Source organism: Myiozetetes cayanensis, unplaced genomic scaffold (assembly GCF_022539395.1).
Source record: "Myiozetetes cayanensis isolate MyiCay16 unplaced genomic scaffold, myiCay2020 scf9, whole genome shotgun sequence".
NCBI lineage: Eukaryota > Metazoa > Chordata > Aves > Passeriformes > Tyrannidae > Myiozetetes > Myiozetetes cayanensis.
In genome coordinates, this window is record NW_026088185.1 from 20,303,368 (window position 1) to 20,318,065 (window position 14,698).

Here is a 14,698-nt window from a genome sequence, read left to right on the forward strand (position 1 = left end):
ACATGTTTATATTGGAGTTGGTGCCTCTTTAATGCTAAGAGGGGCACAATTGAAAACATGCCCATCATGCAGATTTGTGTTTACATTGGCTCTGAATTGCCCCTTTTTCCTTGTAATAAGAGAAACATTGCATGAATTACGTCTCAAATACAGTCACTTCTGTTTTCAAGACTGCCACTGCCATGGGGACAGACAATCAGAGGGGGCAAGTGTCTGTTCCAAATGGTCTGGAGGGAACCAAACGATTCATTTGCTCCTTTCTCGCTTTTAGTGTGAACCAGACATCCGAAGATTCCGTTAAGCTTTCACCTTACTGTCATGGTTACTGTCCTAGTTCTGTGATTTATTTCTCTCTAGTATAAGACTTCTTAAAAAAAGTATCTTTTCTTCAGAGCAATGAGGCTATCTAGGGGGTAAATCCCCACATCCCATGGACTAGGGAAACCTTTTCTCTAGCAAGACCTTTGAAAACGTGTCCTGATTTCAGGGATGCCTTATTTTCTTGATCCAATTTACTTATGGAAAGACAGTGGAAATGCATTTTACATTTTTTTTTTCTTTCTTTGTAGCAGTCATTTGAATATAGGCATGACTAAGGGAACATCTGCAGATGGTTTATTGTTTGCTGGAACCTTGCTGAGTAAACCCATAGAGATAATCTTCAAAGATCACTTTATTAATACTATTATCACCCATAGTATTACTACTAACATGTAATTTTATTTATCAGTTGCACAATGAATTATTTTGTTGGCAGAGCTATATACCCAGTACCTTATTTCTAGTGCCCTCTTACTCTTATCTAACATTTTTACAATGCCAGTGTTATTTGCAATATTGGTATCCTTTCAGTCTTGGCAATCTATATACAGAAATGCACTGTAAAATACTCCAGTATTACAGAAGATTTACAAATTGTCCATGTTTGTTCCTCTATCTGGAAACTGAAATTAAAATGTGTTTCTGAACTATTTTTCCCTTGGTACCTATTGAGCCACCTGCTAAACACAATATCCTTTCAATATGACCTCAGAGTCTTGCCCAGATAACTAAGTGGATGAGTTTAGAACCTGAAAGATCATAATTCTCTAAGGAGCAGGTACAGCATGTATTTTTCCTTTATTTTGTCATACATGTATCATAAGCCTGGCTAGAAGGGATAACCTAAGAATGGGCAGTGTTTGACGCTCATTGATCCATAGCTTGATCTTAACATCTAGCTGGTGCTTTTATAGCAGAAATAGATTGTATATCAAACAGTGATATTGATGTTGAGATAAAAAACTAGTGTCAAGGCTGACAGTCATGTTATATAGTTGCTATGAGGCTGGTACAGCAAATATTTGGGCTGCTAAATGTTAAGGAAAAATATTAAAATACTACAGTATGTTTCACTTAAAAATGACCTTTTTTGCAGCACTTATTGTTTGCCAAATTTTGTATAGAACCCTGTGTGCCAGATAATAATTTAGTCAAGATGAATAGAATTTATTTTTAAAGAGGTCTTCTCTTCATATGCCTGAAATATATAGCAGTGATTTTTTGAGTGACTTGCCTTGATAACTTGAGCCATTTGCCGGACTATGATAAGCAGATCAGACAGTAATGACAGTAATGCTGCAGGTGTCTCCAAGGTTTTTCCTTGCAAGTAGTGTTTGATTTTGAAGACTTGAGGTGAAACCATTAACCCCAAAGAAGGAACAGAATAAACTTAGTGTAGAAGACAAATTTGTTCTGTGAGTATTAAAGATGAGTGTTGGTCTGGGAATGCTTATAGGTGAAACTAGGGGCCTAAATATTTTGTACACCTGTTGGCCAAAACGGATGTATCATTCTAAAAAAATCCCACATCGATGTTATTAATGTAGGCCTGAACTCTTGTTTGAGAAGATTATGTGTGAGGTTTTTGGCAGTCTGCTACTGTGACGTGGCAGCGAAGCAGCATTGTTGTAATACTCAAAAGCATTCTGATCATTGCTTGGGGTGAGAGGTCAAAGACAAGCAAAACTCTAGAAGAAGCCTTTTTTTTTCTCTTGATGTAATTTTAGTAGAGTTAGATCCTTTTCTGACTTTGAGTGAAAATAAAACAAAGTTCTGCTTGTACTTTTGGTGTTTTGTAAAGTTTGATTTAAAAAAGGAAAGTTGCTTTTTGTATAAGCCAGTGTTCTTCATGTTGCCCTAAGTCAAATTAATCAACTGAACTCTACCTGTTGTGCTTAGAAGGTTTTTATTGCACTACATTTAATGAACTATTTCAGTACCTTAGAGATGATTGAATTGCAAGTGAGATCCTTGTGACCTTTCCTGTCCTTGGTGATTGCTATAGAAAACTTGAGAAAAGGTTCTGATGTTGGAGCTTAGATTCAAAATAATTTCAGTGAGAGTGCAATCAAGCTGTCTTTGTGTAGGGTCTCATGTAACTGTTCCAAATGGGAAGTTAAGCATTGTAAACAGTAATATTCCTTGATGCTGTAGCCTTTGGTTGTGCACAAACAGCAGTAGATAGATTTCCTCTCTTTTCTGGAAAGTGTTTCTTATTGAAAGGAAGTGCTGGTGACAACTGGGATATCCAGGTCAGTGTCAGTTCAAGTATTTCTCATTATTTTGTAGTGAATTTTTCTGGTTGCTGATAGTTAAAAATATACTGTTTGTAACTTTTTAACAACAGGAATTTTTTGAAAATCAAATAAATAGATGTATTATTTATTTACTGTCTTAGATCTTTATTTGAAAAAGGGCTTCCACACATTCAGATCACTGACTTTTATTTTTTAAAATTTTTTGGCAAGCAGGAAAGCTGTTGAGATAACAGCAGTGACACTCTATTCTGTAGAAGTGGGATCTGAAGCACATAAAATACTGACTTTATGCCCTTGCATTTGATTTAAAAAGATGTACTGTTTTCTTAACAAAATGATGATGTCTTCTATCTGCATTTGGCTGAAGGAATTCTTTAATATAGGAATTGTATTCTGTCACAAAGACAGGCAGGAATTGCAGGTGGGACTTCAGAAATTTAAATTTCTAAGAGATGCGAATCAGTTCTCTGGAGAACAATATAATCTTTTCAAGATGAGGGCCAGCTGAAAGACTTGGCATAAACAGTGGGCTCAAGGTGCTCTGGTAACAAGGGAAATAGAAACTCTGCCCAGGCTGCACCACCTTATGTTTGTGGGTCCCTGTGAGAGCACTGTGGGTGTTCCTCTGGCTGCCTTTTCCAGGACTAGGAAGAATCAGAGAAAAAACTTTTGTTTATTTTTTTATTTTTCTGTTTTGTCTCGTTGTTTAAAGAGAAGATTTACATAGAAGGTAATATGTTGCTGTGATTGTTTATCTGATTATAAACCGTGGGGAGCACGTCCCTGACAGAGTTGAGACTGGGCAATTTGAATGTCTGGTGTAGGGAAGGTCAGGCAGTTGTTGGGGCTGGGACCATGGGGACAAGAAATGAGTGAAGACCCACATTGTGTAGGATACTGCAGTGCAATTTCCAGAGGAATTCTTATTGTGACTTGTGGCCTCATTCGATTAAAATTTCTCTTTTAACTTCCTCTGTGTCATAGCTAAATAAGCTGCACTTTGATTCTTCCTGCAGCTTTCCTTTAATTCTGTAGTAACCGTGAAAATGAAGAGTAGGTTTTTAGTTGTTCTAACTTCTTCTGAGATTTACTTTGAAAAGTAGCACAGGTCTGCTTAGGTCCTAGAACATCTGGAAGCTATCTGAACATGAAAGGTGCTGTCAGTGAGACCATTTACTGAACACCTTTTTTTTCTGGCTTCTGAAGTGTTGTTTTCATATGATTGGGAATCTTTGTTATAACTGTATTTTGTCTTACTAAAAATAATGGGTTCCTTTATCAGGAGAAGAAACCTGCTTAACAACTCTGTCTTTTTAACAAAATCATTACAAATCAACAGCTCTCCAGGTTTTCTGAGTACCTGGTAAAGGGGAAGAAACAAGAGAGAGCCAGGCTTGTGTTTGTTGTTTGTGGTAGAGAAGTATTTGAAATGATGGCGTAAACTTGGAGTTACTTTTGGTGTTTGAATAAAGTGATGTGTGGAGGATGCCTTTATGAGAAAATCTCCTGTGTCAGCTTCTTGAATTGCAAAAAAGGGAGAGGAGGGGGTTTGTAGGTTAAAACTACCCCTGCAAGTGTATTTCCACCATCATCTGTATATGCAGTTGTGGTCACTTGAATTGTTCTTGCTGTCTGGTACTAGCTCTGGGGCTGGGGATGCAACCCAGCCTACCTGTCAGGCAGCTGCTTCTCTGGGAAGGTAGAGAGACAAATAAACAAAGAGCTGTAAGCCCAAATGCAAATACTTTGGGCTAAGAAGGAGAGATGGGAGAATTGGTGAAAAGTGAAGAAAAAAGAGACATGCTATCTGGAAACAGAAAATGAAAGCATTGGAATCCCTGTTGTTTCATAGGAGGTTGCCAGACACTTGGTATGACTTCTGAGAAAGTACACTTGGGGAATTTTCCTCCTTTGTGTGGGGTGGGAGGCATAAGAATAACTAACCCTAAAGCACATGCAGAGGTGTTAGAGATAGGTAGGGCTCAAGGCTCTGCAGTGGGGGATGTGAGGATTCAGCAGTCTTAGACTGCCTGACCTCATGTGTGTGTGTGTTCTTTACACATGCATGGAGCTCCATCTCTCCAGCTGTTGCACACGTTTTAATAAGAATATTTGGTCACTTTTTAGCTCTCTACAGTGTAAGTTAGATACTGCCTGAGTAAAGCCGTATTTTACTGATGTGGACCATGCATTTTTTGCTGCGTCATTACACCCTCTCTAGTAATAGTAGAGTTGCAGTGATAAAATTGCATTCGTCTGCTCTGTGGAAAATAGAGTCCACTAGCATTTGTGAACAAGTCTCTCTGTGACACTTCTTCAAAGATTAAATTCAGAGTTCAGCTGTGATAAATACCTTATCATAGTCATTTGAAGTCACTTAAAGATGTAAGAAAGAGTAAAGATGGGGACAAGCAGTATTGGTTCACTTTGGGTTTGGATTTTTTTGTATTAATGTTGTAGGGTGGGTTTTTATGTTTTGGGGGCTTTATTTTTTTTAATAGTTGTATTGATGCTCTGTATTAGCTAATAATTTATATTTGGCAGTTATATGAAAACTAAAAACCATGCAAAAAAACCCTAAAGAAGTTGGGGAGGAGTAAAAAGAAATTTGATTCATACTTTTTGCAAAGTTTGTGTAAGCCTGAAACAATGCAGGCTGCTTTATAGACCAAAGTTAAATTTTCAGTTCATGTTGCACGTCTTGAATTGTGTGTGGAGCGAACCAGACTAATTTAAAACATTAACAGAGAAGTGGTATAAATTTTGAATGCGTATCCTCATGCAGTGTGTTGGGAGGCTGTGAGTGCTCTCGATTAGCTCTGAGGGGCTGTGAATAGTTAATTATTCAGCACGGAGTTCTGAAGTTCAAAACTGTAAGCACTTTCAGCAACAGGTCAGTCATGTGAAGTCTCAGTCCTCAGTCGTTTTTTGCAGTGCTGCTCTGGACCTTGTTTGCTCTTCACTGTGAGTGACTTTAAACTTTGTTTTCCCAAGAAAGATGTGTGTTTCTAATTGTGGTACACTAGATGTTTTGTTTTAATTCTGTCAGGCAATTATAGAAGTTAATTTCTTTCCTTAGGTTTAAAGTAAACAAACTTTGGTACAGCTCCAGCGTCTGAATGACAGGTGTATTTTTGGAACTTTTGTGTATTATGTTTGAGATGTATTAACTTTCTGTGAATGTGGCTCCATTCAAGCTTTTTTAAAAGAATGTTTATAAGAAATTAAAAAGGTCTTGTGAGGTAATGTGTCTTCACTGAGGTTTGGTTTTGTTTCTAATGGTAAAATTCTTAGTAATAGTGTCTTTTCCCTCCAAATATATTGGTAAAGTGTGGAGAGTTATTTGAATTAAAGGAGATGTTGGACTGTATGTTGTAGGACATGAGAGTGCTGCCTTCAGAATTTACTGTAACATAAACATATTAAGAGATGTTGAGAGTTTTCCTTTTATGCTGTTTTGGATTTTTTTTGAAGTTAAATAAGTGAAACTTAATGATCACTCTTTGCATTCAAGAGTATACTGGCTAGTCACTAAGATGGGGATGGGTGTCAAGATAATTAAAACAGGAAATCAGCTTAGATGAGGGGAATATGTTAAAACAAATTGTGACTGAAATGTCAAGAAATAAATGTAGATCTGGTAGGATTTGTTTGAATAATTTTAATAATGAAAAATTTTGGTAGGAAAAGTATCACTATTTCAACCCTATTTCAATTCTATATTAAGTACACTGGCACTGCAATTTGGCTTCAGACTTCATAGTACAGTATTTTCTGTTTATACTAATCCAGTAAATCTGTTTGAAGAATGCACAATTAGGGTTCTTTACATAATGCAAGGGAGGTAAAAAAGTAACTAATTTACTTTTTTCACAGTACATATAAGAAACTTGTTTTGGGCTTGATCTTTATTGACCTTTTTTTCCCCCTTTTTCTTTGTGGATAAAGTCTGGTTCATTCCTGTTTTGAAAATTTTCAGTTTATCCGTGTGGAATCATATGTATAAATACATAATTGACTTCTAATTTTTATCCATTTATTTCAGAAGAAAACCTAAAGCACCCTCCTCCTTCTGAAGCAACACCCACTGCTGTTTCTCCATTTGGTAACACAGAGTCAACCAACCTCATCATGGAACAGAAAGAGAATGTAATCGATAAAGATATTGAACTATCAGTGGTCCTGCCAGGAGATGTGATCAAGTATACTACAGTTAACGGGAGGTATGTTACACAGAATTTTTGTTTAATTTTCTTTTCTTGCTCAAGTTTACCTCAACCTTCATCCAGGTTTTAATCACTTGGTAAAACACTTGAGTTAAGTAAGTCTTTTGAGCGGAAAGTGCGTCCAAAAAAGAGCAGCAAAGTTGGTGAAGGGTCTAGATCACAGGTCTTATGAGAAGTGGCTGAGGGAGCTGGGGTTGTTTAGCCTGGAAAAAAGGCTCAGAGGGGACCTCACCTTTCTCTACAATTACCTCCAAGGAGGTTATAGTGAGGTTGTGATCAGTCTCTGCTCCCAAGCAACAAATGATAGGATAAGAAGAAATGGCCTTAAGTTGTGCCAGGGGAGGTTTAGATTGGATATTACGAAAAATTTGCTCATGGTAAGGATTATCAAGCACTTCAACAGGTGGCTCAGAAGTGGTTAAATCACCATCCCTGGAGGTATTTAAAAGACATGAAGATATGATACTTAAGGACATGGTTTAGGGGTGGACTTCGCGGTGCTGCATTAGTGGCTGGATCTGATGATCTTAAAGATCTTTTTCAACCTAAATGATTCTGTTATTCTACTATGATTTGGGGTAGATATGGACACATCTACTTTATACATTTATCTACCATTTGGGAAGAATGTTTTTTTTGAGATTCAGAAATTCTGTGTGGCACCTCTCAGGATGTGTGGCTATACCTGTTGTTTTTCTTAGTCACTACAAATGTCTATAAAATACTGGTTTGTATGATTCACTGAATTTTCCCAGATAAGACATTTACTGGTAGGTTAAAATTATAAATCCTGGGACTTAAAATGTTGTATTAATTATCATAGCTGGTCTACTAAGAAGGCTGGTATTCAAGGCTGTGTGTGGATCACAGCAACTCAGATGCTAGTTCATTGCTATCCTAAGCTGTAATAAACAAACCTATTTGTGTATTGTGCTTGTGTTAGTGTATCACCTGTGTCTTTGCTACTGAAAGCAAGAAGGTTGATTTACTTACTTACTCATTCAAACCAGGTAGTGTATATGTGTGCTTATACCTGCTTCACTTCTTAATGAGAGATAAAGTCTGGCTCAAGTCTGTTTGCACGCTGTGTCGTTTGCTAGAGTTCATGAGGTCATTGCTTAGACATCAAATATGAGTTTGTTCACCAGAGCTGCAGTGGATGAACTTCTGTGGTTTTTTTTTATGCCTCTCCCTGAGGTATAAAACCTCTGTGTGATTTTCAGGATAACTTATAGCTGAGATTTTAGTTCCTGGAAGAAATTTTCTGAAATAATTAGTGACTACCTGATGCTTTATGGTGTTCTTGCCAGCATGTTTACAAGGAATATTGCAGTCTGGAAATACAGTACCTTCCTTTGTTTTTAAAATTTCTTAAAGGTGAGACTCCATGTGTACACTGTCAGGAACATTTCTTTCTTCTTTTCTCTCCCTTTGTCCACACTGATGAGTACCATGGCCCTCCCTCATGCCTTGCTCAGAACAAAGTGCTGGAGTGTTGCATGTATCTTCACTTGGTCAGATTACATTGAGAATAATTACTCAGTGTTCAAGACAGGCCTCACAGGCTTATCAGGAAATGCATGTTTCCCAATCAGTTTTATTATCCCAGTTACAGGGATTTTTCAATCCAGATACTGTATGCAATTGGTTTCATGAATCTCTCTCTTGCAAATAAGAGCCAATATTAGCGCTGCTAAGATCATTCAGAATGAGGGGAGATACTGTGCAGGACCTGCAGTCCACTGTGAAACATATTTCAACTATCTTTTAGTCTAGCTTTGCTCTATCTTCATAGTCATATTTTGTGAATAAACAGGCAAGATCCCTCTAGAAATGACGTAAACAGAAAAATTGGGAATTTGTCTCTTTCCTGTTCATAATTGGAGATGAGCAGCTTCAAATGTCCTGTGAAGAGAATACCTTTTAAGTCTTGTACTAGAAAAAGCAAAATGGTGAGTTTGAACAGCCATTTGTTTGAATTCTGTAGTCCACTAGAAGAAACATCTCTATTTCAGATAAAGTTGGGTTGGTTTGCTCCCTCTGCTTTGGCATAATGGATAGCAAGAGCTATGCAGCACGAAGCAAGGTGTTACAGGGGTCAAAGTCCTGAGTATGTATAAGTAAGCAAAAGAGCATCAAAATGAAATTCAAAAGGAATTTTAGAGAAAAAGATTACAAGACAGAAGAATATTTGATTCTTGTGTTGATGTCAAATAAGTAAAGTAAAAGACTGAGAAAAGGAAGGAGAGCTGAAATAACTCATCCCTCATTCCAAAACTTCAGGCATGGGTGAATTCTCTTATTTAAACCTCAACACCGATTTATACTTTGCAGTAGTTGGCAATAGGGATTCAGTTCAGCTCTTCAGAATCTGACAGTGACGTGCACTCTCCTAAGGTCAGAATTCCTGAAGGGGGATCCAGGTAAACAGTTATTTCAAAACAATGACCAACACCCCCTCCCCCCTCAAACCGGGTAAGAGCAATGAGTGGGAGGAAGTGAAGGTTCACTGTTCTGAGGCAGGAATAGAAAGATGAGTGAAGTTGTTTGTTTTGCGTTTTTTTTAGTTGGAATGTTCTTCAGAGTGATTTTACAACATATGACTGAAGAATTTTCTGCAGCCAAAGAAGAAAAAAAACCCAAACCAACACGAAGAACTATTTTATATTTTTTTTTGCAGCCCAGTCATTTTAATTTAGTTTTTTTGTTTTCCCACAGGAAAGAAATGCAGAGTTTGAGAAAGTTTTCTTGAAATTGGGTAATTAGTTTCAGTTGTATGCATCAGTAAATTAACTTGGCAATTTCAAGGGCCAATATGATAGTGACATTCATTTAATTTGGAAATGGTGTGTCAAACATAGTTTTGCAGAGTAGTATATTTAGGACTTCAGTTTGAGATGCCTTTTAGAGAGACCTTAGCTTTGCTGAATTTGTTTTATAAGAGTCCTTTGTGAGTTTTCATTTGATCCGTTCTGGAGTGTTTTCAGTCATTAATAAACTGTTAGTTTATTCTGTATAGCTACCTACTGAATAACAAGCTTTGTGATGTCGCCCTACTTTTCTAAACCTATTGTACTTAAATTTATTTGTAACAAATTCTGGGAGTTTTGGTGGGTTTTCTTGTTCTCCATGACAACATATGTCTTTGTCTCTTTAGAGAATGGGATTAGTAAATATTTTTTCAAGGAAGACCGCAAAGCCACAGTAATCAGAGATCTATAGAAAGCCACGCTGTGTGTAGGTTTCTTGTCTCTCTCCTTTTTTTTGTTTTTTTTTAATTCTATCCCTACCTAGGAATACATCTGGTGGTTATTGACAATTTCGCTTGTTCAGTGGTGCTTACTTCAAGTTTCGTGATGGGAAGGCCATCTTCCTGAAGTTTGATTGTATCAGAATCTCAACTCCTTTTTTTATTTAAGTAGCAAGTTTCTAGCGCTTGTTTTTGGAGAGGAGTGTGGAAATTTGGTGCAGTTGTTCTTTTAAACACTTGATTGAGTATTTGAAGGTACACCTTATACTGCTGATTGCAAACATAACATGGTTTGATACATTCTGGTGAAGGTTCATCCTTTAACTGTGTTATGTAATGAGGCTTAGCCACTTTTTATTCAGTCAGGTAGGAATAACCAGAGGAAAACAGATGAGAGATGAAGGAGTGTGGGAATATGTAAATATATGTACAATCGGAGATTTCCAGAAAACTTAAGTAATGTCATGAAGTTAAGTTGCAAATAAGTATTTTACTGAAATTAGATAAAGCAGGACAAAGAGATGATGTAGTCTGAGGCAGCTGATGGCCACTTTCTGGCATTTTACAAAATATTAATTATGGAAGCTGTTAAATTTGCTGTGATAGATGTAGTCTCCCATCTATAATCCTGAGGGTTTTAGCAAGAATAGTTTTACAAGTTTTGGAGGATATGATTACAAGAAAAGCTTGATTTTTGTACAACTGTAGGAATATCTTTCTAAAGCAGTTGTTGAAGATGTCTTGGCCTCCAGTGGAGGATGGGGGGACTTAAAGTCCATCATATTCCAGTCAAGCAGGTAATTTCTGGAAGTACCAATGGAAAGTCAACTTGCACTAAATCACTGTTCTCAGATACTAATTTACATGTACCTGTCTTGTTTGTGAGCAGCTGTTTCTCACTCATCATTCTGTCACTTCCTGTGTCACTAGTTAATGTGAGGGCTTACCCCTCTCACTGTGGTGAATTTCTATAGGATGGCTTTCTGTGATCTTTGCTTGGGAACTCTCACACTGGTCATCTCTGTTGTTCTTACTGTTCTCCAGTAATTGAAGGCAGCTTTTAAAGCTAGTCAGTGTATAAAAATGCACCAGAAAAAAAGTAATGTGTAACTTATTGGATATGCTGATAACCAGAAAGGTCACTGCAGAACTAGTGTCTACAGTCACCTCTGCCTCCCTCTTCCCTCGCTGTCCCCAGCCCCCAGTGAGATGGGGAAATGATATGATTTTCATTTGCAGCCCTTTTCTTATTAGGGTGGAATGGGTGTATTGGTTTTTTTAAGGATTAGAAGTACAAGAAATGGAGGAGTTCCTCCTTCTTTCTTCTAACAGGAGATGAAATAAACTCTCCGGTTTAGCTATGTGAAGAGGGAGAAGTAGTTATTATTCTGCATTTTGCATGGTATTCCTCAGACTATTGTATATATTATCCTGATGAAAGCATAGGAATATATGACATTCTTCTGTACCTCTTCAGACCATCTGATGACTACTTTTTGATACACTGGAGTATCATTTCTGTATGTTTTGTTTTATTGTTCCTTTCTGCCTTTGTCTCCTGAGGCAAGTGTTCTTCTGCCCCTGAAGCAGCCTTTCCTCTGGAAAAAAAATGTCTGTAGTATCTATACCTGTCAACTTTCAAGTTTCCATCTTCTGGAAGTGCAGCTGCAGCATGTGCGCCAGAGTACAGCCCTGCTGCCAGAGATCAGAAGACAGTCTGCTTAAGGAACACTTGGTCTTAAAGACAAAGTGAAAACAGGAATGATATTCCAGGGTAAATGAAAGGAAGGAAAAATTCAGTGTTCACAGTAATTTCTAACATTGAGTCATTCTTAATTCTTTTTACAGAACTGTATCATAGGAAAAGTCTGTTTTAACTTACTACTTAATAAATGTATTCATGTTCTTTGTTATCTAGAATTCTGCTTGGCCTGAGTGTTCTTTGTAGAAGCTCTCTATTTCCACATTTGGCTATGCTACCAGGATACTTGCATCTGTTATGAGATTACATCTAGACTTCAAGATTTCTGATAAAGCCATACCAGCCAAACCCTGTATTAATTTTCTCACAGAGGCTTCAGCATTCTTTTCAACATACCATTTCATTGCTTCACAGACTTTTAAATTATTTTCATAATATACTTGTGAGACAGAGCAGGTCACGGATTTCTGTGTTTGTAGCTGTAACTGAGAGATGCAGAGAATGTAAAAAAGAAACAGTTCTTACAGATGGTTACCCAACTGAAAAAAAATTATTGAGGAATGATCTGATAGTACTGTAACCGTATTCAGTTGCTGTAACATGCAAAGTTAGTATACTCTCCTTACCTTTGGTCTATTTAAACATTTATGACCCTTCTTTTCCAAGTACAACTTTAATATATTTATTTCAGTAGCAACTGGAAATGCTCAGCATATCTTAATATGCTGTTCTGCATGTTCTTCCTTGAGCACTGTGAGAACAAGGACATACAGTTACTGACTACATATGACAAATTCAGTTTGCTGTGCTTCATTGTGGAAAGAACATCTGTTGCATCACACAGAGCTTCTCAAGAAATTGTATCCACCTGCTATATTGTCATTTAGCTTCTTTCTGTCTGTATTAAAAACCTAGATAATTTTAGGATCCTTAATGCAAAACCTCCTTAAAAGGGTGATTTCCTCAAACTTTATTTCTCCTGCTCCTTCCAAAAGGCTCATCCTCGCCCTCTCATACAAGGGACTTTCTGAAAATAAAGTCCCTCGTAACTCTGAACAAATATAAAAATTTCAAGCTTCAGGAGAGAACTGTTCTTAATGAATAGCAGGGCATTTATCACCAGTGTTAAAGTTCCCACTTAATGTCAAATGAGGTGGCTAATCCACATGTCCCTGTTGACCTCAGGGAAGCTCTGCTTCACACAAACAAAAATTTCCCCCTTTGCTCAAGCACTTGGCATACTTCTGTGCAAACTCGTCTTGTTTTCCCTTTAGTGTTTTTTTTGGGGGGAGTTGGCTGTTTTCTTTTTAATTTAATTTTTTTTTTTTTAAATTGTGAAGATATTTAAAATTGGTGCCTGGCAGTAATTACTTAGCCATGGAAGGGAAGGGATGATCTGAATTAAATGTTTAGAAGCATGTTTTGTTATAACCTGATTAATTGTCTCCTATTGTGACAGTTCCATATGTCTTTTACAGGAAGCCCATGATGGACTTGCTGATCTTTCTCTGTGCACAGTATCATTTAAATCCATCAAGTTATACTATAGAGTTGGTATCAGCAGAAAATAGCCAGATTAAATTCAAACCCAATACACCAGTGGGAATGCTTGAAGTGGAAAAGGTGATTTTAAAGCCAAAACAAATAGATAAGAAGAAACCTGCTCCAGTTATACCAGAGGTGAGAACTAAAGTTAAAGCATATTGAGAAATTAGAGTCACTGTTGTATTCAACATGTTGAGCTTGTAGCTCAGCATCTTGTTTCAACTTTTCCTGTTGTGTCTCATCTTCTCACCTTGCAGCATTGGGAAATGCTTCACTCTATGTTCTTGATAACCTTCTCTTAGGTAAAATATATTTGAATTTGTTGCAACAAATGTCTTTGCTGCCAAAAGAAGGAAATATTACAATATTACTTGAAATTCCACACCCTACTGTCATTTTGAAAAATCCTGCAGATGAAGTGTGGCTGAATACAGCCTTCCACAAACTGAAAATCAGCATCTTGTACAATCTGTCATGCTGTGATGTATGTGCCCTTCTGACTGTATGTTCATTTTCCTTTAATGCATACTGTACTCTCTTGTTACTTGGCTTTATTTATATATTCTTAAGAAGGCAGAAGCTTTTAGAAGTTCTGAACCAACTTCTGGATGTTGCCTAAATCTTTCCTTCCAACTTTGTCCTTCTACTGTATGGAAGAATACTGTAATTTATCTAAAGCACTGAGCAGAGGGCGAGAAGTGTTTTTCTGCTGCACTTTTACCTTCCTCCTACACATGTGCACACACTCACTCCTGGCTCATCACCGGACTTCTGCAGCTCCCGAATGTAACCTCGCAGGGCACCTCACTGCAGGCACGCCCTGCTGCACAGGCACGTGGCAGGTGCTAAAGGAGAAGCAGACTGTTTGACGTGTCCTTTCCTTGCATCAAAGGGAATAGCAAAATAGTTCTTAGTTTCTCATGCACTGATTCTGAACCTAGAACACTGGTGAAGTTGGCCATAAGTGGAGTTCCTGTGGTTGCTCTGAGGCTGTTGTAAAAATGCCAGTTCTTTCCGAATTTCTGTTGGTATTTATTGGAATTTTCTTCTCTTCAGCAAACAGTAAGGGTAGTGATAAACTACAAGAAGACACAGAAGACAGTTGTAAGAGTTAGTCCACATTCACCCCTTCAAGAACTCATACCAATTATCTGTAGCAAATGTGAATTTGATCCTTCACACACTCTGCTGTTGAAGAATTACCAGTCTCAAGAACCCCTTGATGTGACAAAATCTCTTAATGACCTTGGACTAAGAGAACTATATGCCATGGATATCAGTCGAGGTAAGATACTTTTCTAAAATGCAGTTATATAAAAGATATTTACTTAATATTTTAATAATTTATACATTTCATGGGGCTTTTTTACTTATGAAGAAATTATTTTCTAGCAAT

General features: G+C 37.3%; 1 protein-coding gene across 1 annotated transcript in view; it reads left to right on the forward strand.

The window, feature by feature from the left end:
- Window positions 1–14,698, forward strand: part of COBLL1 (cordon-bleu WH2 repeat protein like 1) — a 78,057-nt gene that overhangs the window by 36,782 nt on the left and 26,577 nt on the right. Inside the window, 3 exon segments of the mRNA XM_050339902.1 lie at window positions 6,625–6,802; window positions 13,236–13,437; window positions 14,359–14,587. Of these exon segments, the coding sequence (XP_050195859.1) occupies window positions 6,625–6,802; window positions 13,236–13,437; window positions 14,359–14,587 (609 nt within the window).